At 28.4% G+C, this 27,695-nt stretch overlaps 1 protein-coding gene across 1 annotated transcript; it reads right to left on the bottom strand.

Annotated features, from left to right (window-relative positions):
* Nucleotides 1-14: 14 nt before the first annotated feature.
* LOC136983765 (transmembrane protein 130-like) lies at nt 15-27,695 on the bottom strand. The gene is made up of 6 exons (XM_067280613.1): nt 27,485-27,695; nt 17,784-18,065; nt 13,673-13,993; nt 11,393-11,477; nt 8,446-8,651; nt 15-354 (listed from the first exon to the last, which is right to left on the bottom strand). Exons 1-6 carry the CDS (start codon nt 27,549-27,551, stop codon nt 74-76), a joined length of 1,242 nt encoding a protein of 413 aa, XP_067136714.1. The 5' UTR covers nt 27,552-27,695; the 3' UTR covers nt 15-73.

Raw genomic sequence — 27,695 nt, 5'->3', positions numbered from 1 at the left:
CAATAAGACATACATAACAGAAAAATTAATATTTATTATTCTCAACAAGTTAAATAAGTTCAGTATATACAAGTTAGTTGACAATAGAATTCTCTGTCTCGAGAGGTTTTTCGTCATCGTCGTCCTCTCTCAATTTTGTTCTACATGATGCATTTTTGAAAGAATCCCTTAAACGTTCAAAAAAAGTCTTTTCAACTAAATCTTCTGTGTGATGGAAGTCAAAGTCTGCCACTTCTACGGAATACTTCTTTCGCTGCTGAATGTGATATGCAATGCCCATGATGATGATCACGATCGTCAATACGCTGCACACTATTGGGATTATCACAGTAGATAGCTGGGGTTGCCTGGAAACTAAAATGTATTTTCATGTATTATTCTATAGAAAGGTATTAAAAAAGTGAATTACTAAAATCAATATATGATGATAAATGAATATATACAAAGTTACAGTAATTCTGATTTGTAAAATGAGACTGGTATTTTCACATACAGGGTAATTTTTAATTCATGCAAAACTTTAAACATTTATACTTTTCAACTGAATTCTCATTCAGTTGAAAAGTTATTTAGTTTAGGTAAAACTCAAAGTACTATTTCTATATAGTACAACATTAACATTAATCAATCACAGACATCAAAAATGTAAACAGTTATTTTCAAAATAGTGGTGCTCACTTTAAAACAGTGTGTTTATTGTAAAGAATTAGCACACCAATTGGAGAATTAGAATTTTGATGATATCAGTTGTGATATTTATTGGACCATTCTTTGAAAAGAATGTTACTTCTGCTGCATATGTTGAATTATTGGAAAAGTTTTATCCCAAAATGCTTGTTGGGCATAAACATTGTTGTGCTTGGTTTACACATGATGATGCAAGGCCCCATTGCACAAAGCAAGTGTTCAAAAGCCTGTACAGCATGTTTGAGAAGCATGTAATCAGATTAGATTACGAAAAATATGCTAGTGGTGGTTTGGAGTGGTTGCCTTATAGCCGACTTAGCTCCATTAAAAAAAATTATGGGTTTATCTAGGGTTGATAGAAAATAAAAGATAATGGCAATTCTTCCAAGAAAGAGCTTTATTACCATTATTGAATGTTTCAAAAATCAGTTTACCTTTGTTTTCAATAATACTTTTTGTCATTTTAAAAACCTAATACATTAAATGGCAATAAATTCTGTATAATATGCTATTTGAATTTTCATCTCATATAGTTGAAAAGTTATTAAAGTTTGTGTGAATTAAAAATCACCCTGTATATATGATGATGTATATCCCATAGAAAACTGCTAAAACAAAAATCTTTGCATAACCTGTCTCATTCCATGGAGTTGTTACTCCACATGAACAAGTTCATAATTGCAATTTCAAACTGGCATGTAGCTAGCACTCCCTTTCAAATTGTCTTAAACACAGAACTTATGAGTTACAATTTTTGTGCATATTTCATATATTACTACATCTTAAATTGATATTTCATGATTTAAGTACAAATGTAATGTAATGTCATTTTTGACTAAATTCTAATTACAAATTAGATTTTGTTAGCAAAATCATCTAAAAAATTATAAGAATTGTATATTAATACAGAGGTACTTCACAAGAGATAGAGCAGAGAGGCATACACTTCCAATACTAAATGATAAAAAATGTTATTTACTATTACGTGCGTTCATAATTTAAAATTATATGCTAATTATAATACTGGTTTTTGATGTTATAATTACCACCAGTGTATGCACAATTATATATATATATGTTATGGACAAAATGATTAATCGGGCATTATTCACAATGCCCAGTCATTATGAATAAATATTGACTAATTTATCAGATTAACCAGTCAAATTAATCAATATTTATTCATAATGACTGGTTAATCTGATAAATTAATCAATATTTATTCATAATATCAGATTAACCAGTCATTATGAATACTACTATCACCTAGTTGGGCAAAGTGATGATAATAAGTTGAGGAGTGATCATCCAACATATGCTAGCCAATCAGCACTCTGAGTTGCATGCACATATTGTGTTTAGTACCAAATTTTAAATTTGATTTAAAAAAACTTCACTTATTTCATTTAAAAATATTTATTTTTTGTGAATTATTTCACAATATTATTAACTGATATTCTTCTGGTAACTTAGAAGTAACTTTCATTTTTGACTCACTTTTTGTATCATTGACAAATATGCTGATTTTGTAAAACTTTGATTGTTCTCATCTATTCCTGCTAGTAACTCATTTAATTGGTTGTTGAAGCAATTATTCATATCACTTAATGCTTCCTTTATGATCTTTACTTTTCTCAAAGAAGAAAGATTAACTACTGGTCACATAAATTTAAAATTCAGTACTAAATGCAATACGCATGTGCAACTAAGATGTAAGTTCTGATTGGCTAGCATAGGTTGGATCAGTGATTCCCAAACTTTTTCAATCCACTGCCCCCTTTGTTCCACAAAGTTATATCCAACGTCCCCTAACCCATTTTCTCTTGTGTGTGAAAGGATTGGAAATATTCTTAGGGAAACTTTTCTATGAATCTCACACTTTGTGCCCTTACTGTACATTGTTCTCAACATCTGGAAACCATTAAACGCAATGTTTCCTCTTATCAGTTTAACAGAGAAAAGGGAACGACTGTCAGTGACCCCAACTTTTGCCTTTAGTCACTGTTCAGTGCCCTACTGTAAGGAACCAAGTCCGAGCGTTATTTTTATTTTACTTTTATTTTGCTTATTATTCTATTTTTGTTTGGGGCTTATGTTTTGTTAGGACGAAGGTTTCCTCACCATTCACCTTCAGTAATTAAAAAGAGAAGAAATAAAACCCAACTCACCGACGAAAGAAAAGCGCCATAAGACTCACGCACATTTGCGCTCCCCGAGCGGCAAAGAATAGGTCCGCACCGAGAAGAGGGGGGGGAGAACCCACAAGCACGAAATAAAACTCGCTAAACCTTAAGTAATAACGTCCCGGAAAGAATTGTAAAAACAAATAATGTAAAAGGTTAGTGAGTAAACTGTCGGAAAAAGGGCTGCCAGACGATGAAAAACGTTATTGTTAGCATTTAAGTATGTAAATGAGGGGAGTGACCGCATTCAGAATTGTGACGTCACCTCACACTATAAATCCCGAGTCTCAAGTGAAGACGGAGAGGTGAATTCTGATAGCAACGAGCTTGGTGAGCTTCGCAGCAGTAATAGAGAGGTGTCCGATAGGATCTCGAATAGTTCCAAGGTGATTTGAAGTGATTCGAATTTGGATCGACAGTCTGAGAAAGTCTTGAGAGTTGAGGAAATAGGTTCCGAGTATATTGAGGTGACGATTAGGATCTCTAGTTTATAAGAATTATTGTTATAAGTTAAGCTTTTTGGTTTTGTCGGATTCCCAAGGGGAATAGTTAAGTTAGATATAGATTTGAATTGAGAATTGTCGGGTTGACTTTGTTGAATTTCTTAGAATAAATTATTGTTTGATTTTTACTAAATATTGTACATAGTTATTGCTAAACGACTAATTAAATCTTTGGTTTTTTTCTATTGACACATATTGTCTTTATTTAATTCGGTGCACGCTTAAAGTCCAGGCCTGGCACGCTAACGCGAATCCGAGTAAAGTACCCGGTAGGTTAACGGTTGTTTCCGACACGGTAGAGTCGATAATCGTTGTAAACTAAAATAGTACTTTACACTACCTCCAGCACCCCCTAGATTTACTCACCGCCTACAAGGGAGCATCATTGCCCACTTTGAGAAACACTGGGTTGGATGATCACTCCTCAACATATTATCATCACTTTGCCCAAGTAGGTGATAGCAGTGTATGCACAATTATATATATATATATATATATATATATATATGTTATGGGCAAAGTGATTAATCGGGCATTATTCACAATGCCCAGTCATTATGAATAAATATTGATTAATTTATCAGATTAACCAGTCAATTTGATAAATTATTGAAATTTATTACAATGCCTGATTTTGTTGGTCATTATTCATAATGCCCATATTAATCACTGCCCATATATATATATATATAATAAATATTTGCAGCCCTCTGAACCCAACAAATCTCTGCTTTGATGAAAAGTATTTTTCTTTCATTTATGTAGGAATGGTAATAGAAATACAAATGTCAATAATATTCTAGCATTTGTAACTCTCTTCAAATTATAAATAGAATGATAATGTTCTAGTGTCCATAACTGTCTTTAGTCCTCTTCACTCCTTCCCCTCACTCGCCTCCTCTGCAACCACTCATTTATTTTCTTAACAGTTTAGGAATTTGACTCACCTAACCCCCACATTTATATACAGTATAATACTAATATTGAGATCTTCCTTTTTATTTTATGTAATATTTTACCAGATAATTTAAAACTAATAATTAATATTAATCAACAGTAAACTCACAAAAAAAAATGCTGCAAATTAGAAATTAATTACTTTAGACTAAATTTTAAAGTAGAATTTTTTATTCTGGATTTATTTTACTCTGTGATCAAACTTAATTTTCATTTATAGACTAATATATATTAATGCTTAAATCAATCTTAAATCCAAATCCGTTATCATCTTAAATTATCTTTTTATAAAGATAGTAATCTTTCTTTAACATAGCAAAAACAAAATAAACAAGCAATATTCATAATATTGTTTGAAAATAAAATGAATATTTAAAATATACCAAACTAAATGGTCTAAGTTACTTAAAAATAAAAGAATTATCTCCCTGTTTCTGGCTGAAACAATTACAGTAGAGTCTTGTTTTACATGAATTCATGTTTTTGTATATGGTGGATGGTTAGATTAACTCACTTCTAGTGCCAATGAATTCGACTCAAGTCAGCAAGCCTCGATTCTCCAGCTTCCGACATTCCAAATATGAAAAACCACTGAATGCTATTCACTGTGGTGAATATTTCGTTTGCATGAACTTTTCTCAAGTAACATTCAATGCACTCTAATAAAATTTTGCTTTGTACAATACATTCAGAAAAAGTGGATTAAAATATTATTCATTATAGTAAGAATGTAAGTAAAATGTTTTAAACACATTTTAAAGATTTTCTATTAATTTGTAAATGATTACACGAGTGTTTAATCAATCTTCCATGATTACTCAGAAGGAAACAAATTTTAACTTATACAGTACTTTACTGGCATGCTACTTCTGTAAAACAAGATCATATTTTTTTCCAATTTTTATCTTTTTCTGCTCTATGAGCACTAAGAGAGTTTTTTAAAGTAAGCCCATTATGGGTTTGGCCAGACCTACAATGAAATAGTTGGGTGATGAAGAACAAGACCCAACATCCCCAAAAAATTTTTGGGAGTTTTTCATTCCATCCAGATTCAATTTCGGGTCTCCAAAATGGTATGTTGCCACTTTAACCACTCAGCCATCTGGTTTTATATCTCTATAAAGAATCTATTATTACTCTAGGAAAATAAATTCTTTAGAACAATTTTTTGAGACAAAAATTATTTTAACTAGAATTTTAAAGTTTATTCTAGTTTAAATAATTGATTGTTATTTAAAATTTCAGTTAACAACATAATTAATATCAATGGTTACAGGATATATTTATAACCCTTAAATATATTTTCTTATTTCATTTTTGATGAATCTAATATTCTAATAAATTTTCATACTTAACGATAAGATTTTTTTTTTTTTTTACAAATCTTGGCTGGGCTGCTGCAATGTGCAGTAGCATGGATGAGGCTATGTTAATAAGTGGAGGGTACAGATCATATGAATTTAACATATTTTGAAGCACATCTCAGATAAAAGTCAGATTCTCTATTAAAAAAATCCAGAGTCCCTTTCAAGTAAAGTATAGTTCCCAAGCAAGATTTGTGAAACATGTTTTACTACATAAATTTCATTCAACAACAACAAAATATAGGTAACCCTCATATAACATGATACTTATACAACATGATTTCAATATAATGCAATTCACAAAGTCAGTACTTATATAACACAGTTTTGATACAAGAGTTCATATGAAATCATCTGTTTATCTTATTCTTGGCAGAGAGGGATTTTATGATATGGATGAAAATGATATTTATGAATTAATGAGATGGAAGATTTGAATGATGATGAATGAGTACAATTAATAGATGACATTCATCCAAAATACAGTATGTATCAATGAACATCAACATACCCAAAATATTAATGAAAACAGTTTAGCTGAACATTCTGGCGAATCTGTTAAGGAATTCACTCTAAACATTAAGAGAAGGATTAGACCTGGCAAGAAAGTTACGAAATTTTTTTTTGTGGCCATCCCAATTGGAAAAATTCCTCCATTGAGCACTTCAGTAAATTTCAAAGACAACTGGAAATATGTTTAGCATCTTTTAGTGAACTTCAAAAACAATTACAAAAAAGCACTCATAACAAACTTCTTGAACATTAAGCTAGTAGAAGAATTTGAAGTAGTTTAAAGTTACAGCAATGTCTAAAAGGTTTCAAGCAATGAAGCAATTGAACAGGTCAAAAAATCCCAGGAATTTTTTGAGTGATCTATCTAGGTAGACCACATCTCTCACTAGTAAGCTGCTTCATTGTGGGCGTGGCCAAACCCACAATGAACTTTCTAAAAAAAAGTCTTCTTAGTCCCACAGGGCAGAAACAGTTAAAAAGAATCAATCTATTGGCAAATAATATTGGTGAAATGTTATTTTAGAAGATAGCCGTGAAGACAACTAAAATTTATTTTTTGTGTGCAATAAAAGATTGTTATGTATTATTCTTTATTTTATGAATTTTAATAAGTTTGTTTTTGTTTTGTAATTCATTTTGTTAAATGATATTTTTGAAATTAAATAAAACTTTTTTTTACAATAGATAAAATTTATATTTAAAAAAATTATTTTGGAACATAAACCCACTTTAAATATGTAATATGAGTCTTGCTTAACACAATTTATATACCACAACATTTTTGTTAACTTCTGCACTTATGAAGGTTACCTGTATATCATCTGAATTTTGGGCAATGAAAAGGGCAATCCATGATGCTGCCAGAACTACTTATTGAAATGAAAGTAGTTATAATTAAACTGATATGATTATTTAAAATCATATCTTTTATGTGCTAATTTGAAGGTCATTTCACTAGAGTTAAATCTAACAAGTTGAATTTGGACTTGGTCTAATAAATTTGTTTAATTATATGGTTTGAATTTAAAAAAAGGATATAATAATAATCATATTAAAAAAATTAAAAAATGTGATAATCCACTAAGTATATAATTTCAATTGAGTTCATTTTATTGTTATGTTAATGCTATTAAAAACTATATAAAATTCAACATAGTGCATTGATTTTTAATGAATATATATTATAGTTTTTTAAAATTTGCCCTAAAATGTTCTTTTTTTTAAAAAAAAATCTGTTCTCATTAAATAAATCAAAGTTCCTAAAATCATTTTGAATGTAAGCATTAAGGAATTATACTACATCGTTCTCTCTATAGCTTCACTAATTTACTATATCTGAAAGTTCACATTCACATACAACTCAACTGATTTGATTCTGCAAATATAGTCAAAATGCGTTTAATTCAATGCATTTTCTTCCATAAAATGAGTAACATAAAGTAAGAAATGAAGTAAATTCCCATTCTTTTATTGTAAATTTCATACAAAAATTAATATTCAAACTGTGATTAATGTTCAATAATACATTTTATAATATTAGCTTTGTCTGATAGTGTGTGTGAATTTCTTAATGTCTAATTATTCAACAGCTGTTTAGTTAAGGAACATCGTCTATAATTTTATATAAAACAAATATGGAATAATATTTGGACTTTTCATCTCTTTGCTTTGTAGAAAAGGTAATTGTTCTCAATTCCAAATAAAGGAATTTTAAAAGTAATTGATATTTTAAATAAGCCTTATTTTCATTAATCAATCATTCAATTTTACACTTCTATTTGCAGATTGTAATATTTAATAAACCTATGTACATCATAAATGTTGTCTGTTTCTCAATTTCTTAAACAACTAATATCGTCTCTTTAATGTTATAAATTTCATTTCTGAATATATTTGCTAAAATATTTGCCGTATTTTGTTTATAACAGGGTTTTCTTCGTTTGAAATTGTAATTTCAAAAGAAGAAAATTATCTTACAAGATAATCCTAAAATCAGAAATCTACAGCCAGATTGTCTGAAAAATCAGGTCAATTAATATGTATAGATAAGAACTAAAATTCCTGTAAATGATGAACTTAGCATATAAATTCTTTTAAAAAACCAGTAGAATTTTATTTATCAGACTGTATAAAAATTAATGAAAATATGAAAAAACTGAGATATAAATTGTTTAAATAAACTTTCAAAAACTTTACTAGAGGAAAGAATTAATTATAAAGCATAATATTTATATTTACCATCATATATGCGAACCTCAATAGTTTTCTGTTTACTACTAATATAATTACTGAAAAACGTCTTTATATAATGTAGTCCCACTTCATGAAAATATCTCACAATAATAAAATTGCAAGTTGTAGTTACAATTGGATAAATGCATGTAAAGTTTGCCTTAGATTCATTAAATGGCACAATTTCCCAACAATATTCAAATGATGGACCACTGAAAAAAAAAAAATAATAATTTTATTCTTATTCAACACACGTTTAAATTATAAAATTATATATAATACACAATGGAAACTTGATTATCTAAAGTAGTTTTATAAAATACCAGAGCCATACATATCACAGAATACAATACATAGACACTAAACTCCATGTAAGGGAAAATTACTGTCATCTGTCAATTTTACTTATACTTTTACTTAAAGAAGGTAGAGAGCTGTCTGACCTTTATGTCAGACTTTTGCCCTAAAGAAACGGAAGGAAGAAATTAGAAAAGAGAAGAAGTCAGGTGGAAGAGGAAGTAAGGAAGATAGGAAAATGTGAAGAACAAGAGCAACTGTGGGGCCCCATGGGACCACACGGGCATTTGCATCGCTTAAGATAATCATTAGAAAAACAGTATACAGTGATGGAAAGCTTTTCCAATAAAATATACAGTAATAATTAGGAAGACTTTCCTGATAACAAAATTGTAGATGATTGCTTTCCATTGCTGGCCATTTGGCCTAAAATTACGGAGGTAAACACGCATTCCGGTACTCTCGGATATAGATGAGAATTGGAACCACTTGTTCCTTTACAGAGAAGAGAGTTCTAAGGGTGGCCTGAATATCATAAACATGAGTAGAATTACAAAAAGAAGGTATACAATATGTACATGCTGGTCGATGAGCTTCGCAGAAGTAACATATAGCTTACGTGATTGGAGGGGGAGGAAAAAAAAAAAAATGTCATCTGTCACAATTGTAGCACCATGAAACTAGGTCATTATATATATATATATATACCTGTACATTGCTATATTTTGAGTAAATTAATTTACTTTTAAATACAGCAATTGCATTACAGTATTCATAATTCATGAAACTTTAAATGCATACCAAAATGTAAAAATAAACAGTTTCGGGATTATCCAAAATTTCATTTATCTGAAAGACCCTCATCAAATCAAGTTCAGATAATCAAAGTGATAATGTAAGATATACATATCTTACAATAAAGCAGATCTTTGTTGAATTTGAAATTATTTTCAGATGGAAAGATCCTTAGATAAGTTTAAAGTAATTCTATGATTCTATGATGTTATTAACATTAAATTTTTTTAATTATCAATTTCTTGTTTTATTGATTGTGTTTTCCATTACATTAAATATATTGTATTTCTCATTGATCAATATTACATCATAAGAAAAGCATAATCAATAAAAATAAGATGTGAATTAATTAATATACGGATAAACTGTAAACAACAAAAAGAAATCATAAGAATCAATAAAACACTGAACTTAAGATTAAAAAAATATTGAAGTACCACTTGCATTTGATTAAACCCATATCTCAGTCCCATTAAAAAATGTGATTAAGATAGTCTCACACGGGTTTATTTTTTTAAACTATGGATTACTGTAGACTTATTCAAAACTATAATTGTAAAAAGATTTTTAAAAATAGACCCAGTGTGTCTAATCTAGTATTATGGTATTACAATTTATCTGTAGTGTTGATAGCCCACCAGTGGCCGAGCGTTTCTGTTGCTAAACACTGGGAGTTCGGTTGCAGGTTTGCAACACACTCAGACAAGCTGGCCACGTGGAGTTTTCCAGGTTTTCTCCACGTTTGTAACACTGAATAGAGACCAGTTTCCCTTACAAGACCTCCCGGAAGGCATTTTCCCTCGCGTAACATCACATCCCAGAGAAGGCAATGGGGAACCACTCTGGATGTAATTTCCCCCAGATACACCTTGGCACATTACTAACCATCTATTAACCTATGCCAGGTATTTGCCGATGTCAGGAGTCCTGATATGGCACGTAGAGAGAGATAGTGTTGATAAATTTATCTTCTTGTCAGTAGAAACAAGAATGGCTTTAAAATTATGTATCTTGCTATCTGAAATATTTTCAAATACATTGAGATCTGCTTTAATTCTCATTTATAAATCTAAAGTATAGCATATGTTACACACTTAATTAAAAGAAATTATAGAAATGAAAAGTTTTAAATGTCAATATATTGTCCAATAAATTTATTTTTTTATATATTAAAATAATTTAATAACTTAAAGACAATTTTTTTAAATAAAAATTCTTTTAAAATTAAAAAAGCAATAATTACAAAGACGATAATATTCTATAAGAGTGTTTTTCTTAAATTTATTTTTAAAAGTCCCTTAAAATATTTAATATGCTTGTAAATAAGTATATTGATCATAGTTTTGTTTTATGATTTGTATAATTAAGGAATAATTTACAGTATAGAAATGTCAACACATCAACATTCTGAACATTTGCTAGAGAATATTTAAATAATTCTTAAATATATTTCCAGTTATAGAATTATTCATGCATTAAACTTATTTTAGTATAAAAATTTTTTTATTGTGTTCATTATTTACTTCTCTTAATCTGATTAATACTCTATAATATTCTATATTCAGTATGAGTACGATTACATTTGTAGTGTGAGGAGCATATCTTGATTTAAGAAATCTGAACTTATATAAAATAACTGACTGTCAAAGTTTTAGTTAAACAGTTTGTCTGATCTTATGAGTCCATATTACAAAATTACAAATTATTTATATTAAAACTTCAGATTAATTAGATCAAAAGACAATATAATTTTTAAAAAATAAAGTTATGAATTAATTATTTTTAACTTTTATAAGCTTTTTAAAATTTACAATAAATTATTAAAAATTACAGAAATTTAATATAAAATTTTTTTACTCACCTACCATCACAGGACACATTAATGTTTAATAAATCTCCATGTTTTAACCAAGTATTACCACTGACATTAATCTTAGAAATTGGTTCTAAAAAATAAATATGAAATATTCTTATTAAATTCTTATTACTATTAGAAAAACTTCTTAATTTTTAAAATGATATTTAGAAGAAACCATTAAATTTACAATTCAAACATCAAAAACAAAATATCTTTATTTTCATCTGTGAAAATATGGATATGTTGTTTTTGACTTTTGACTAAGATCTCCTCTATTTGCTAATCAAAAACTACACCAGTATAATAAGTCCTATTAATAAACAAGGTTCAAGAAGACAGGATATACACAGAAATTTAAAAGAGTAAGGACATAAAAGTTAAAAGAAGTAATATGTAGTAAATTCATTAGAATTAATAATAGCATTGTATGAATTAAAGTATTTCATCAATTCTTTGAAAATAGCAATTATGACAAAATGATTAATTTAAACAAAAAACCTGTTAGAAATTATCCATCAAATAAAGATTGAACTACTGAAAATCTGTTCAAACTTATGGAATAATACTTGAATTATTAGAAATTTATTAGGATCAATGCCCAATACTTCTAATCAAGATTGAAAAAATACTGGAAATCTACAAGCTTAGAAAGGAATTATTAAATCACTGAAAGTGGACATTTGAGATTTGTTCCTATATAACTTTGAAAGTTTAATTTTGGCCATTTAATTTTTGCATTTGTTTACTTTTAATATTGTTACTTTATGTTTAGTATTAATTTTTGCAATTATTTAGTGTTTTAACCATTTTTTTTATTTGTTGTTAATTTTCATATCATGTTAACATTCAAATGTTTGCTTTTGTTCTATCATACATATGGATATCCTTGTATTTTAAATTATTTATGTTCTAGAACAGGCGTGGCCAACCCAAATTGTTTTCCAGACCACTTTGATCACACGTAACATTACGGTGGGCCACAATTTAGGCAAACATGCTTTTAAAAAAGTAAAACAAATACAAAATGAATAAGATTTTATTGTTATACCAAAAGTTTGTACTCACACTTGCGCATTATAACAATGACATGTGCAAATTTTCATTTATTTAATTGTTTTGGTATACACATAACAGGAAACAAAAGTTTTAATAGATATATAATATCGCTTAACCTTAAGATGGTCATATAAGATGGCTAAACACATTTTCTCATTAATAAGTTGTTGCAAGATTTAAAAGATTAAAACATATTTACTTTCTTGTTCATTTCTCTCTCATATAAAATAATAGTAAAAATAATCTCAGAAATTACTATAATTTGATTTATATGAAAACTTAGATTAAAAAAATAAAAGAAAAATTTAATATCATCATAAAAACAACAAATTTTAATATTTCTATCCATTAGAATCCGAATATTATCTAATATACAAGTTTAGACATATCCAAGTACACGTGGTACGATCCAAAGGTTCAGGGACTGCAGTAATCTATGACAACAAAAGCATGTATTTGAAGTTACAGCGTATGAAATGGATTCTATCAAACCACCTCTACGTGTTCATGTTAATTTCACCCGTACCATGTGATTAAACTGCAAGCGCTGCTGTTTTCTTCCGGAAATAGTTACCTTTGTTCTGCGACATAATAAAAGTGGAGTTTCAAGAACAAACTCCAACATTAAATTTTGTCAGCGTTTAGGTAAAACACCTACAGAGACTTTAAAATTGTTAAGAAAGGTGTACGGTGATTCTACCATGGCGAGGTCGAAATGTTGGAGGTTGTTCTTGAAACTCCACTTTTATTACGTCGCGGAACAAAGGTAACTATCTCCAGAAAAAAACAGCAGCGCTCGAGGTTTAATCACATGACATGGGTGAAATTAACCCGAACACGTAGAGGTGGTTTGGTAGAATCCATTTCATACGCTGTAACTTCAAATACATGCTTTTGTTATCATAGATTACTGCAGTCCCCGAACTTTTGGATCGTACCACGTATATACAATTTAAATAATTATTTAGCATTCTAAAACTTTAAATTTACAGAAAAAAAATTCTGTATTTAATAACAAAATGACTTTTTTCAGATAATTATACTTCTTAAAATTCTAAAATTAAAAATTTTATTAATCAATCTATAGTAAATTTTTCTATGGACAAAATTTTAAAGCTGCTCAAAATGAAGATGGAATAAGGAGTAAATTAAATATTTTTAATTTATACATACAGAAATAATTTAATATATAAATGTCCTATGTAAAACTTAAAAATAGGTACTTACCCTTAACAGTTATATCTTTTGTAAAATGACCCCACTTAGTCTTAAATTTATCTTGAAAATTTTCATCACCATCTATACCTATTGCAATAATCATCACTGAGATTCTATAGTCTCCAGCTGTAGTAAAATTATATAAAAAAGTGCTTCCTTCATTGACAACTTTATTATTATTAATATCCCAAAAATATAATAGCTGCCTGTCCAAAAAAAATCCATTTGGATCATAAATTACAGCAGTGAAGTTGATCGACTTGTTCACGGCAAAAGCTTCAGTATCTTCAAAATCATCTTCCTGGACAATTATTTCACCAACCATATTTTCTACAAAAATTAATAAATACATTTTATACGAAATTTGTACACAATAGCAAATTAAGAAAATAAAACAAATTTTCATTCGTCTTATCTTAAAAATTTATCAGTTATCATCATCAGCAATTTAGATATATAAAGTTTAAATATAAAGTTATTATTAATGTAATGAATATTTTCATTGTATTTTATACTACTTTCTGCAATTAAGTTTTTATTTATTTTTATCAATAACTTTGTGTTTCAAATTTCTGTCACAAAGTTGGTAGCTTCGTAACATACCGTATTTTCTGGTGTATAAGACGACTTTTTAACCCAAGAAAATCTTCTCAAAAGTCGGGGGTCATCTTAGAGGGCAAGTATATCCCAAACTCTATATTTTAACTGTAAAAGTCAGGGGTCATCTCATATGTCAGAAAATATGGTATTCTTTGCATAATAAATGTAATAAAATTTGTGCACTATCTCAAAGACCACTGAATTGGATTATTTCATGAAAACTGACATAACAATGAAATCGTTCAAAAAATAATTTGCATTTTATCATTTTTGAAGCTATCATTACGAGGAACTTTTGAGATGAGCTTTCTAAAGAAAGATTAAACAATGCACTCTCACTAATCCAAGCTAATTATAATATGGGGGTTTTTTGTCAGATTATGTATAAAGTCAAAAAGGATATATACATACACACACACATATAGTAGAATTTGCTTATTGTAATCACTTTAGGAGAGTCATAATTTTAAGCAAGATCTACCATAATATTAAGCAAGATAAATAAGACTACAGTTAGTGGAAATTCCAGTTTTATTGTTTCCGAAATTAAAAGGACATGTTAAAGCTATTAATAAATGTGAAACTTAAAGATTTATTAAATAATAGTGATTCATCTAGTGTTTTTTGCTGCTGGTCTCTGCAGTATTATCCTTAACATGTTATGCATATAAGTGAAGCAAGTGATGTTAGCAATTTAAATTACTGTTCTGCAAGCAAATAATATTTAAAACCTTGACTAATGAGACTAGTAATGATTGCATGTTATTAGTCACATATCAAGGCTGATAATATGAAAAGAACTTAAAAATGCCTATTTAACTAAAGATGATGATGATAATAACTGAACTCTGATTACAAGAGCAAACTGTTTGTTAACTTATATTTCGGTACCTGTAACATTGATAATACTAAACAACTAATAACAACATTTGTAATGATTATAGAATCCAAAAAAATTTTATACTTTATTCGGTATATATATTTAACATATATTAATTTATTATATATATATATATAATGTATGTGTGTTAAAAAGTGTAATACATATAGGGTTACCAGATTTCTATGACTTGACTAAAAGACACTTAAAAATGATTATTGCTACCACTCTTCAACTTTCACTTAGTCCTGTCCTACCCAAAAAAAAGTAAAATTGAATGAATTTTTTAGTTAATTTCTGTTTATATTTTTTAGATTTTAATTTAAAAATTACAGTTTTCATACTGACAATAAATAATTGCAAATTTTAGTTTACGTTAGAATTTAAAATATTTAGTAATAAACCATATCTTTCTATGCACTGATATACTGTGCAAAAATTGATTATATAAGGATAAGCAATATAACTGTAAAATTCCACCACTGCCATTATGAAACATGGACATTGAAAAATGATAATAAAGAACAAGGACAGGTTGGCTTTGATTGTCCTTTGAAATAAAGGACGTTGGCAATCCTAAGAACACATTAATTTCACAAATTTCTCTAGCTTTTAAAGATAATCTCCAAGCAAATACACCAACAACTGCCGTAAATGATTGGGCTAAATTTTGGATAAATGATTATAGAAATCTTATTAAAATTAATAATTATAATTATTAATTTTAATAAGAGATGGTGCCTAATGCCTGACTCTAGTGCCAAATTTATTTCTAATCTATAATCATTTATCCAAAATTTAGGCATCATTTATGGCAGTTGTTGGTGTATTTGCTTATGATATCGGGTTTCGTTTAATGTATGTTTGATAATCTCCAATTTATTTTTGTTTTTGGCTGGAACATTTAATGGCAAAATGAACAAAATTAATTCATTAATATTTAGCTTTTTTATCCATATTTTGATTATACTATACTACTAAGGTTTTGAGATCCATAAAAACAGACTAATCACACTTTGATTACTAGTTTATTAATACTTATATAATAATGTAATTATTATTAAAAATAAACAGATTTTGCAAGTAAAGAATACTGCATCGCATCTACGTAAAAAATGCATGTCAGTCCACTAATAGAGTTATTGGGGCATCATAATCATGTTAAATCTATTATTTTTATAACAATTGCATTTTAATACCTGTTTGTTTTTACGGTGGTGGTGGTAGTAGTGATAGTAATTGTATAAGTATCAACAGATTAGTAATCAAAGAATGATCAGTCTGTTTGTATGAGTCTTGTAATCTCAATACTATAGTATAAAATTCATATTAAGTATAGTTTGGATTAGTGAGAGTTCACTGTATTTATGCATGCTTCTGCTTTTGTTAAGTAAATGTCATCAACTAACTTCTATTTATAAATTAATACTATGAAAATGAAATATTTTAAATTATATTACTGAATTTTTATGCAAATAATCCACAAATTATCCATATAAAGTCATTTGAAATCAGATATGAGTTATGCAATGGGATAGCTTTTCTGACAATTTTGCAACCTACAATTTATTATGAAATACTTAGATTTTCCTTTATATTCAATGTCACCAAGAACATTTTCAGAAAATGTGAAAAATCCTTCTCACACGAAAATATTTTCCCATATTTAAATAAATGCATAAATATTTGTTTAAAAATAAATTTCTTGAAATTTATTTTGAAACAAATATTTATGCATTTATTTAAATATGCAATCTTGAATCTTATTTGAGCTTTTTATTTCTTTCTAATTAATTTTCTTAGTTTTTCTTTATATATTTTAACATTATCAGTAATTATACTTTGATCTGTAATCAACATATATTTTTGACACAATTTAGAAGATCCTATGCCAAATATTTTGGCATAGGATCCTCTAAATTGCTGAAGTTGGATTGCATTGCTGAAGTTGGAATGGTTGTTTATTTTATTTTATATTGTCTCTTCAGTAAGGAAGTATAGTTTTATTTTAAATATTTTGGCTTTTCCATTTCAGTTATTTGATAATTACATTTACAATGAATTGCTAACAGAAATGAAACAAATTTTTTTTTCTTTTTCAAATGTTTTAGACCAGGCCTGGCCAACCAGTGGCCTGCGGGCCACATGCGGTCCGTCACATTAAATTGTGTGGCCCGCTAAGTGATATTATATATCTATTAAAACTTTTGTTTCCCATTATGTGTATACCAAAACAATTAAATAAATGAAAATTTGCATGTGTCATTGTTACAATGCACAAGTGCAAGTATGAACTCTTGGTATAACAATAAAATCTTATTCATTTTGTATTTGTTTTACTTTTTTAAAAACATGTTTGCCTAAATTGTGGCCCACCGTAATGTTACGCATGATCAAAGTGGTCCGCGAAACAATTTGAATTGGTCAGGCCTGATTTAGACAATATCTTCTAAAATGCTTACGGATAATGTATCATGTTTTCAACACTACTTTAGAGATGCTGAGTAGAGCTTAATGCAGATTACGTGAAGGTTTTATTTCAGTTCTAGCAATTTTTTTTTTTTCAATTTATGTGTAATATGCTGCTGCAAGTTATCTGCACAAAAATATGACATATCCTTAAAAATAAAAAAAAATTACCTGTTAAATTAAATTTCATTTCTCCAAAAGCAACCATCCTTTCATGATGTCTGTGTACTTTCACCTTCATTGTATAAACACCTGCTTGATATTTTCCACTTTCATACTTATAAGTATAGTTGACACTTTGTCCTCCTGAAAGTGTCACCTTGTTTGAATGCCTTGTATTGTCTTGAAAAACAAATTCATGTAAATAATCAGGATCATCTATTGTTGCAAAAAATCTAATTTGAGAATCCAATATAGCAGGACCATCATTCTTTAGAGTTAGATTCAAATTATCTGAAAGAAATTTTTAAAATAAATGCTTGAAAATAAATAACGAAACAATCACCTTAAATAGTTGGGTTATAAATCCACTATTTAATGATTAAATGCTAAGTAATTTGTTTATAGAGGTAGACATTAGGCATCATCTCTTATCTAAATTAATAATTATAATTTTAATAATTTATTAAATAACTTTTAGAATAAAATTTATTTAATAAAGTTTATTCTAAAATTTTATATAAATTTTAAAATAACAGCACACCAAAATTTTTAGATATAAAATTTTGGTGTGCTGTTATCAAAATTATCAGATTATAGTGATGCCTTGTACTTTGAATTTAATTCATTCCAGGAGGCCGTTCAAAGTCAAAGTAAATTTTTCCCATTAGAAATAATGGAAAGCAAATTAATCCATTCCCAGACCCGAAACAATATCCATTTTGATAATCTTAAAACAGCAAATATGCATTTAAGGTAAAAATAACACAATTAAATGCCCTAATAATAAGTTAAAATGCAAAAACAAATAATAAAATATGTAAATACTGAGTAATAAAATGAATATTGTATTAATTGGTCACATTCCGAGGACTTCAGCAACTTAAAATGACTGCCAAATCTGTCACAAGTGTGATGTCTTCATGCTTCCCAATTACTTCCTTTCACCTCAATCATTAATATTACACTCTTCCTCTTAGACTTTATTGCCTCCACACACTTCTTGAATGCCATGGTTAATAGGTAAAGATTATATTAGGTTGAACAGGTAGTTTTTGTGTATTTTTGACAGCTGTTGTTCAGTGGTATGCAGTCCATGGAGCTGTGGATGTGCCACTTCCCTTGCATTTTCTAAAACATAAATACATATTGTGCAATTATTTTCATAAACAAGTTCTTATATCTTTGTTTCATGTCGATTATTTATTTTAATTCTAAAATAGATACAACTGTTTATTTTTGTCATTCCCAATATTTGTTTATAATTTTTATGGAAACACAGCTTCCCTATCATCAAATGTCACTGCACACCACTGCTGTTGTTACTTAACATAGATGTGTGCTTAATTATAATGGTTGTAACATTTAATACATTATTGCTAATGAGAGATTGTATTCTTTACTTAGAAGCTTATTTTAAACTTTTTGCTTCGTATTTTTTTTGAATAAAATCAAGTTGTAATGTTATTGAATAGAAAGCATATCTAGCATATTATGTTTTATGAGTTTCAGAAAGGATATAACACTATACAAACAATAAAAATAAAATAAAATATTCACCACCTAGTAGCACTCAATGGTTTTAAAGTTAATTGTGAAACATATTTTTTTAGCAGTTCCCAATGCTTTGTAGAACCAGAAAAAAAGTGTAAAGTTCTTGTACAATAGAAAAAAAAGTTGTTGTTTCTGTAGAAGGAGATGCATCATTCATAACTAGGTTTAAAGAATGACATGCACAGGGCACATAAATTGCCCTTGGATATTTTTCAAGTATTCTATTTTGTACATCCTTTTTTACTCTTTTCATATTAGCTCTGTTATCATAGCCTTGTCCTCTAAGCCACTTTAACTCAATTTAACTTTAACTTTTCCAAATGTGTCAGAATAAGTTCTGTCAAACCCTCTCCAGCTGAATAACAAGCTTCAAAAAAACCAATAAAACATTATTCGATTCCACATTTATTTTGAATGTAGTTAAAAGTGATAACTCTTATTGTTAATAAGAGCTGTTCAACGTGACTTACGTCTGGGGTACAATCGGCGATTATCAATAAATATTTAGCGATTTTTGTTATTTTGACAATTTTGCTTAAAATTACATTTCCCACCAAATTTATCAATTCATCTTGTATATTATTGCTTAGATAAGTCACAGACCATTTATCAGACTCTCCTGATATGTTCTTCCATAACTGGATCAAACTCAGAAAGCAATTCTACCAACTTTAGGAAGTTTCCATTATTAGGCTGAAACAAATGTTCAGTTGTTCCACGAAAAGCTAAGCATTGTGAGGCCAATAGTCTAATTATTGACATAAATCTTTTTAGAACTCCTTTCCAATGCTGAATTTCTATATCCATAATTCGTTGATATTCAGCGTCAATAGTTTTTTCTGTTTTATTCGAATGTCCAATTCTTTCAATGCTCTAAAGCATTTCTGTGATGACTTTTCGTGCATTGTGGGAGCTCTTGGAAAATTTCCCCAGTCAGAATAACCTTTTTTGGGCCAGTCACTAATAGCGGACGAATTATAAATAAAATACAACAATAGCAAAAAACAGCATCGTTTGTAACAATAAATCAACCAACATCCCTCAACGACTTCACCTTTGCTCAACACTTTCAAATAATGCAAGGGAAAAAAATATTAAATAAAAATTCACAGTCCTTCGCAAAGACCAGAAAGGATCATTGAAAATGATTAAATATAATGATGCTTATCATGCTATTAAAATAGGGTGTATAAAATAACAATAGAAATGAGTTGCAAAGCTAGTAAGATTTGTAGGTAACAGAAACTAATCTTATAATATAATCCAGATGGGTTGATAATAATAATAAGCACAGAGCACAAACGGTTAGAAGTTTAAAGTTGAAATATGATACACAGTTAGGGTACGTCACGAGAACGCACACTAAGAAGGGATTTTTGAAATTTCCCCCACAAGGGAAAGGGAGAGTGTTAAGGATTATCTTAAAGAACTTGGCTTTACTGTACTATTTGCAAAAATGCAGTTTTTTTTGCATTTTTGCAAAAAATCAAACCTATTTTCAGACCATGTAAAAATTATCTAATTAATCTCAGAAGAGGGAGACCTAATTCTTGCACCCAGTGAAAACGGGTAAGATCGGCTATAATCTAAAAATCTTAATCTTTGCTATCATTACTTTTTGCTCAAGCAATGCCAGGCTCATCTGCTAGTAAATAGATAACAAATATCTGTTCAACTGACAGCTAGCAGCCATTTTAACATATGCCTTTCCTTAACTTGTCAATGTATTGTCTCCACTTCAATGTATATGAATCAGTAAAAATAGAGAAAAAAATAATGAATGCAAAAGTAGGCAAATGCAAATATTATCTAAGCAACTCTCTCTATCACACACAGAATGTAAAAGTAGTTCAATATTACTTAATTAACTCTCTACCTATCACACACAGGCACGTGTTCCACCTCTGATATATACCCAGTCCATGCAAATGCTACTTTTTAATTTGAGTCCCTATTGTCACAACATAATCCTTTTCAATGATAATAAGTAACTACAATTCCTGTAAAAACAATAATTCTCTTACCTGATATACTTTTTAAACACAAAAAACTGAACTAGTATAAATGCAAAAATATTATACTAAAGCAGATATATATCAAATTTACTGATTTAAACACAGCACAGCCACTTGCTACTTCTCGAGACAAATTAATTTTAAAGTTAAATATTGCCAATAACTTAAGCTCAAAAGCAGAACTATCAATACATTACAGGTGCAATTATCTTTTATGATAATTGCCGCCTCAGCTTTTAGGAGCAGTCACCCGGTATATTACAAACAAAAACAATAGCTTTGTGCTGTCATGTCAAAAGCCTTTTGGCGAGTGCTCGCCAACAATGCACCTGCACCATAAACTGAAATCAAAGGGTACTGAAAGCACTTAGGCAGAAGCGTGCGATTAATCATAAATCATATACATCAATATCGAAATAACATAGACCAATATAGAAAAGCATTGCATAAAAATTTTTAATTATCGAATGGTTCAAATAATACTTTGATTTCGCTGCTTATGCCACCCTCCTTACAGTGCCATCTCTCTGCATCATAGTACGGCATGGCTCTGATTATTCCATCATATATATATATATCCATTTGCAAATACAACTTACACACACTACCTTAATAACAAAAATTAAAATAAAACTGTTTCATTTTGCTGGTTATTGGTGTTGTTGATGTTATTTATTGATGATTGGTAAACACATTCCTTTCATTCATAACATTTTTCCCATAAACCTCACAAACTGAATATAGTGAATATACTTTATAATCAGTGGGACATGCTTCTCTGTAAATAGCTGAGAAATACAGTAGAGCATTATTTCTCCGAAAGCCGGTCAACCAAAACGTCGGTTATCCGAAAGCTTTCCAGACGGATTGTGTCGTGCCAAATTGAACATTTTTGATACTAGATTAACTGTTTTGTTTTTATATTTTTCAATATATTTATTTTGTTTGTACAAAATAAAGAAATAATTTTTAACGATACAATAGCCTCGATTATTATTATAAAAATTTTCGTTAGGCTTAAAATCGATGAAAATTCAATACTAAGCGACACGCAACAGAGAAAAATTTCAACATCGGACAGATTAATATATTTTTTCGTACATAATCGGTTATCCGAACAAATCACTAATCCGAACAACCCAGTCCCCAATTGATTCAGATAAGCTACGCTCTACTGTATTGTCAGCACTATATGAAAGCTCAAAACTTTCTAAAAATGTAACAAATAGTCTAAAAGACTGCTTGACTGTTTTACAGTCAAGCAGTCTTTAAGGAAGTTCTTACTTTGTAAAGAAGTTCTTACTTTAAAAATGATCTTCATAACAATAGCAGAATTACATAGTCACAATAAATTATTTCAAACTTATAATTTATTGCATTGTAAATAAGAATACATCAAAATTGATGGTTAATTTTAATGAAAAATTAACCCCAAAAAATTAAAACCAAAAAGATGGTTTTTCTTTAATCTTTTTAATAACTTGGTATGCAAAAGACTTTTTATGCACATAATTTACTCTGTTATTAAATGTAATTAATAAAAATTTTTAATTTACATTTTGTTAAACAACAGAGAAAAACTGAATTCCTAAAAACGCAACACTTTTTCTCAATTTTAATTTTTGCAAAATATAAAAAAATCTAATCCTATCTCAAAAAATATAATTTTCAAATTTTATACAGAATCAAAAATGCAGTTTTTTAATATATTATATTTAATCTTGAAATGTTCAAGAAATCATTTAGATTTCAACAAATATAGTATTTATAATAAATTTTATTCTAAGAAAATTTATTAATATCATATTTAGTGTAGTGAATATAGAATAAAATTCAGTTAATTAAATGTATTAGATAAAAAGAAAATTAAGTTATGCAGTGGGAGTTGTGCCAAAAACTCTGACCTAAAAGACCTGTTGTATACCTATAAATTATGTTACATATATTTTAAATTTTGCATTTCAAAATCAATTATTTCAATGTTATGTTGTGCAATTTTTAAGTTAAATAATCAATGATAAATTTTTTATACCATATTTAGCACTAACAGATACTTTATAAATCTTTCATCATCATATATTGTTAAGTAAATTTCTCTTTCACAAGTTCATTAAAATTTTGTTTTCCTATGGCAAAAATAATTTATTAACATGCTGAATATAAATATGATTTACAAATATAAAACAAATAAAAACTGTCTAAGAATTAGGAAATTTTTAACGTAGTTAAATTGTTACTGAAATTGTGTTCTATAATCTATCTTACATTATTTTGAGCCAATGTATGCAATGTGTCATTCAGAGCTGAAACTTATACTAACATTAATTAATATCACACCTTCCTTTCTAACAAAGTATTGGCTGGAAGACAGAGGAAGATATGACAGTGATAAATATCAGAGCAAATATAGATATAAATGACCAAACAACCCTTTCATATTTAAGAATTAAAAATGAAAAATGTCTTCTGAATAATAATTAATTTAGAAAACTGCCAAAAGACAGAGAACATTTTCTGGACACAGATTCCAATATCCTGCTTGTCAGATAGATTGATAATGTCTGATATTTATTGCTTTCTATAAAAAAAAAGTGGAGTGATACACTGCAGGAAAAAATTTCTATGACATATGTTCATAAATAATAATTACATATGTGAATGGATTAAAAACATCTCCCATCACAAAACTGAATTTGTGATAAGAAATGGTACTTTCCAGTACTATGTTTTTTCATAAATGTTTATGTAAACAATGCGTGGATTTTTTCTTGGAAATACAGATATGAAAAAGATATGCTGTCATTCATGTGATGATTTGTGTAATGTTAGCTAAAGAGAGATGAAAATTTTCCAAAAACTCCAGGTAAATTATGTAATTTGTGTATTAACACTATGAATACAGAGAAATGTTGACAAAGTGAGTCATGATATTGTGTAAAGTGAATAAAAAAAAAGAAAACCAGTTGAAGACGCAAAAAAATGCCATAGTCAAACAATATATATTTGTAAAAAGTGTAAAGTTCCTTTGCATTTATCTTGAAGGATAAAACAAAAAATATGACTGAAAGTATTGTATTCTTTTCATCAATTATTAATTCCTTATATGAAGCATGCAATGCCATAATGTTGTAAATACCATTTTTCTCTAAGTACAGTTTATTGAAGAATTGAGAGTTCTAAACGCGATGTTTTCTGCTGAAAAAATATTATGACGATATTAGCACTAAGTGGCTATATTTTAAAGTTGAATATATGTGAAGCCATAACATTTAAAGCATCAAAGTGCAAGTCACATGACTTTTGATACCTAAAACATTACAGCTTATATTTATATCATTTTGATATTCCAAAGAATTTGTATCCTATTGAGTTTTTTACCATTTTATTGTAAAACTAAAATGAATTGATTCACTAAAAAGTGGTTTTTACCTCTCCTGAAAAGTTTGTTTTTTGGCATTTACATTATGGCATTGCATGCTTCATATATACTTTATAATAATTATGTATCTTTCTGTTAGATAATTTTTGTATTCATGGATTTAATAATGAAAATTGGGTTAATGTTACCTTAGGTAGCCAAGATGGCGGCTTGTCTCTAATTCCAGCAAGGAAACAGTGGGACGCACGTTCTAACCTAACCTGACCTATTCTAATAAATTACCATAATTATTAGCAACCAAATTATTAGAATAGGTTAGGTTAGGTTAGAACGTGAGTCCCACTGTTTCCTTGCTGGAATTAGAGATGAGCTGCCATCTTGGCTACCTAAGGTAGCATTAACCGAAAATTGTATGTCTCTTTCCTTGTCACACTCTTTCCAAACTATGCCCTCCTGGAAAATTTGTGCAGACATCCATGCCTGTATGCCTGCCATGCATTTGTCCAACTGCAGTAGCATGTGGGATGCCCAGTGATTCATTCATGCAACAACAAATTTCTAGCATTATTATGAACAATACATTAAAGATATAAATTTAAGCACTACATATGATCTATTTGCATCATTACTCATAACATGTGTGACTGACACGTTTTTCAAAAAAACTTTCTCGACATATCTGGCTTAATAATTTAATATCTCATTATTTATAATTTAAAAAGCTTTTCGATCTTCAATTAAGCAAATGTATCAAGAAATAATAAGTCAATTAAACTAATTTTGCATAGTACTAATTTCAAGAAATAATTGTAATTCACTTTAATTTGTAGACAGATACTTATTTGTAACCTATTTGTAACTAAATACATCCTTTTTATTGATCAATCTAACAATAATGGCAGAAATTGGAAAAGAAAAAGAGAGAGAGAGAAATTCCTCTTACATTGAATAATACATATCTTTATAATTTCAGTGTCTCTTGCTCCCTCTTCAATAACAGAGCAAAAATTATTATTACAACATATTTTCTCCACAAATATTAAATAAAATTTTGTTATGCTATTTTTTTTACAATTTTTATATTATATTAAAATAAATAGGATATTTTTAAAAATTTTTATAACAGTTTTAATGTTAATTCTTATTAACATTCAAGCATTTTAAATATTTTATTAAATATTTTACAAATACATAATGTAGAGAGAATATCTGAGAAATATTTTATAAAATATACAAAATATTTATCTATTAACTTCTAAATTGAATGAATGATCAATAAATAATACAAAAACATGTATGAAAACATAGCCTATACAAAAATAAGAAACTTGTCTAAACAGAAAATAAATCTCATAACAGAATGATTTGCTATGCAAAATACTATAATAAGTTGGAAACCTGTCTAACATGAAAACGGAAGACTTTTTGCATATCAATTACTTAACATAAACTGAGTAAAGGTGGAATCAGAATTTAATTTTGTGGAAACTGAATTCTAAATTATAATTAAAGCACGTTCCAAAAGGTATTGATATTTTATACACTTTTTTCCCTCTGAGTACCAAATTTTAGTGCTAAAACTCTGAAATGTACGTAATCAAAGGAAAAGCAGATTTACATAACAACTTTCAACATTTTTTAAAACTTTTCTTTTTTTCTACATCAATAAAAATATAACAGCAGAAACCTGTCAAAACGAAAGAGTCTAGCCAGTACCCTCATGTTCCATTTTATACAAGTTTTACTGTATACAATTATTCTTAAATATTTCTATTCTCTTATATATCATAATACATTTTAACATTTATAATAATCTCTCTACTCACTTTTTAAAATTATTATATTTACATATCCGTTTAATATTTTTCTATTTCTTTAAAAACGTTGAGAGTAACTTCAATATAATTCAGATAATAACAAAACCATATTCCAATATATTCTGATACTGTAATTAATAAAAATAATGAAACGGATACTCATTAATACTTTAACACCAATAAGGCGACATTGTATTCTCGTTACAGTTTGTTTTAACAATGGAATTTAATGTATAGACTTAATATTTTATACTTAAATTTCGATACTTCGCAAACTTCAAGAAATGCACGACTACGGTCAAACTTGATGAATATTATAGTCATAATGGTTAATGTTACCTATGGTTCCAAGATGGCGACTCGTCTGATTCCAGCAAGGAAACAGTGGGGACGCACGTTCTAACCTAACCTATTCTAATAATTTTGTTGGTAATAATTATGGTAATTTATTAAAATAGGTTAGGTTAGGTTAAAACGTGCATCCCCACTGTTTCCCCTCTTCTATTTGCTGGAATCAGAGACGAGCCGCCATCTTGGAACCATAGGTAACATTAACCAATATGATATATTTATTTCATTTTGATATCAATGATGAGTGAAATAACTGATAATTGCCTATCATTAATGCTTTCATACAGTTATTTATGTAATATTAACACTAATGATGACATTTATTAATGTAATTAATACCATATTATAATTTGTTACTTGATTGTTAATACATTTTAGGGTGCATTATCAACACACATAATATTGATTAAATAGACTTAATATAGAGAAAAATTGATATCAGAGCTATATTAAAAGAAATGTGTAATTTATCTCAATATAACCTTAAAATCAATTTTTAAGGCGAAATCTAATAGAGTGGAATATAAGACAATGTTGAATCAGTCAACTAAAGTTTAAGTAAACATACCCTTGACATGGAAAACTAAATTTACTTACCAAGCGCAAAGACGAATTCCACACATATAATTAATAAAATCAAAACAAGCAAGGTTTTCAGTATCATTTCTAATATTGAATCAGTTTTATTTGATGACACGTGATTTATTCATCATATTATAAAACTTAAAAGTGTAAAATGCAAATATAAACACATCACGACTGAAGCCACCTACATCCCACTCCAATAAACACAAGCTTTAGCCAGAAT

This window comes from Centruroides vittatus, unplaced genomic scaffold, assembly GCF_030686945.1.
Source record: "Centruroides vittatus isolate TY-2023 unplaced genomic scaffold, ASM3068694v2 contig_885, whole genome shotgun sequence".
Classification (NCBI taxonomy): Eukaryota; Metazoa; Arthropoda; class Arachnida; order Scorpiones; family Buthidae; genus Centruroides; species Centruroides vittatus.
Note: the sequence above shows the minus strand (reverse complement) of the source record. Positions and strands in the feature narration are given on the sequence as shown.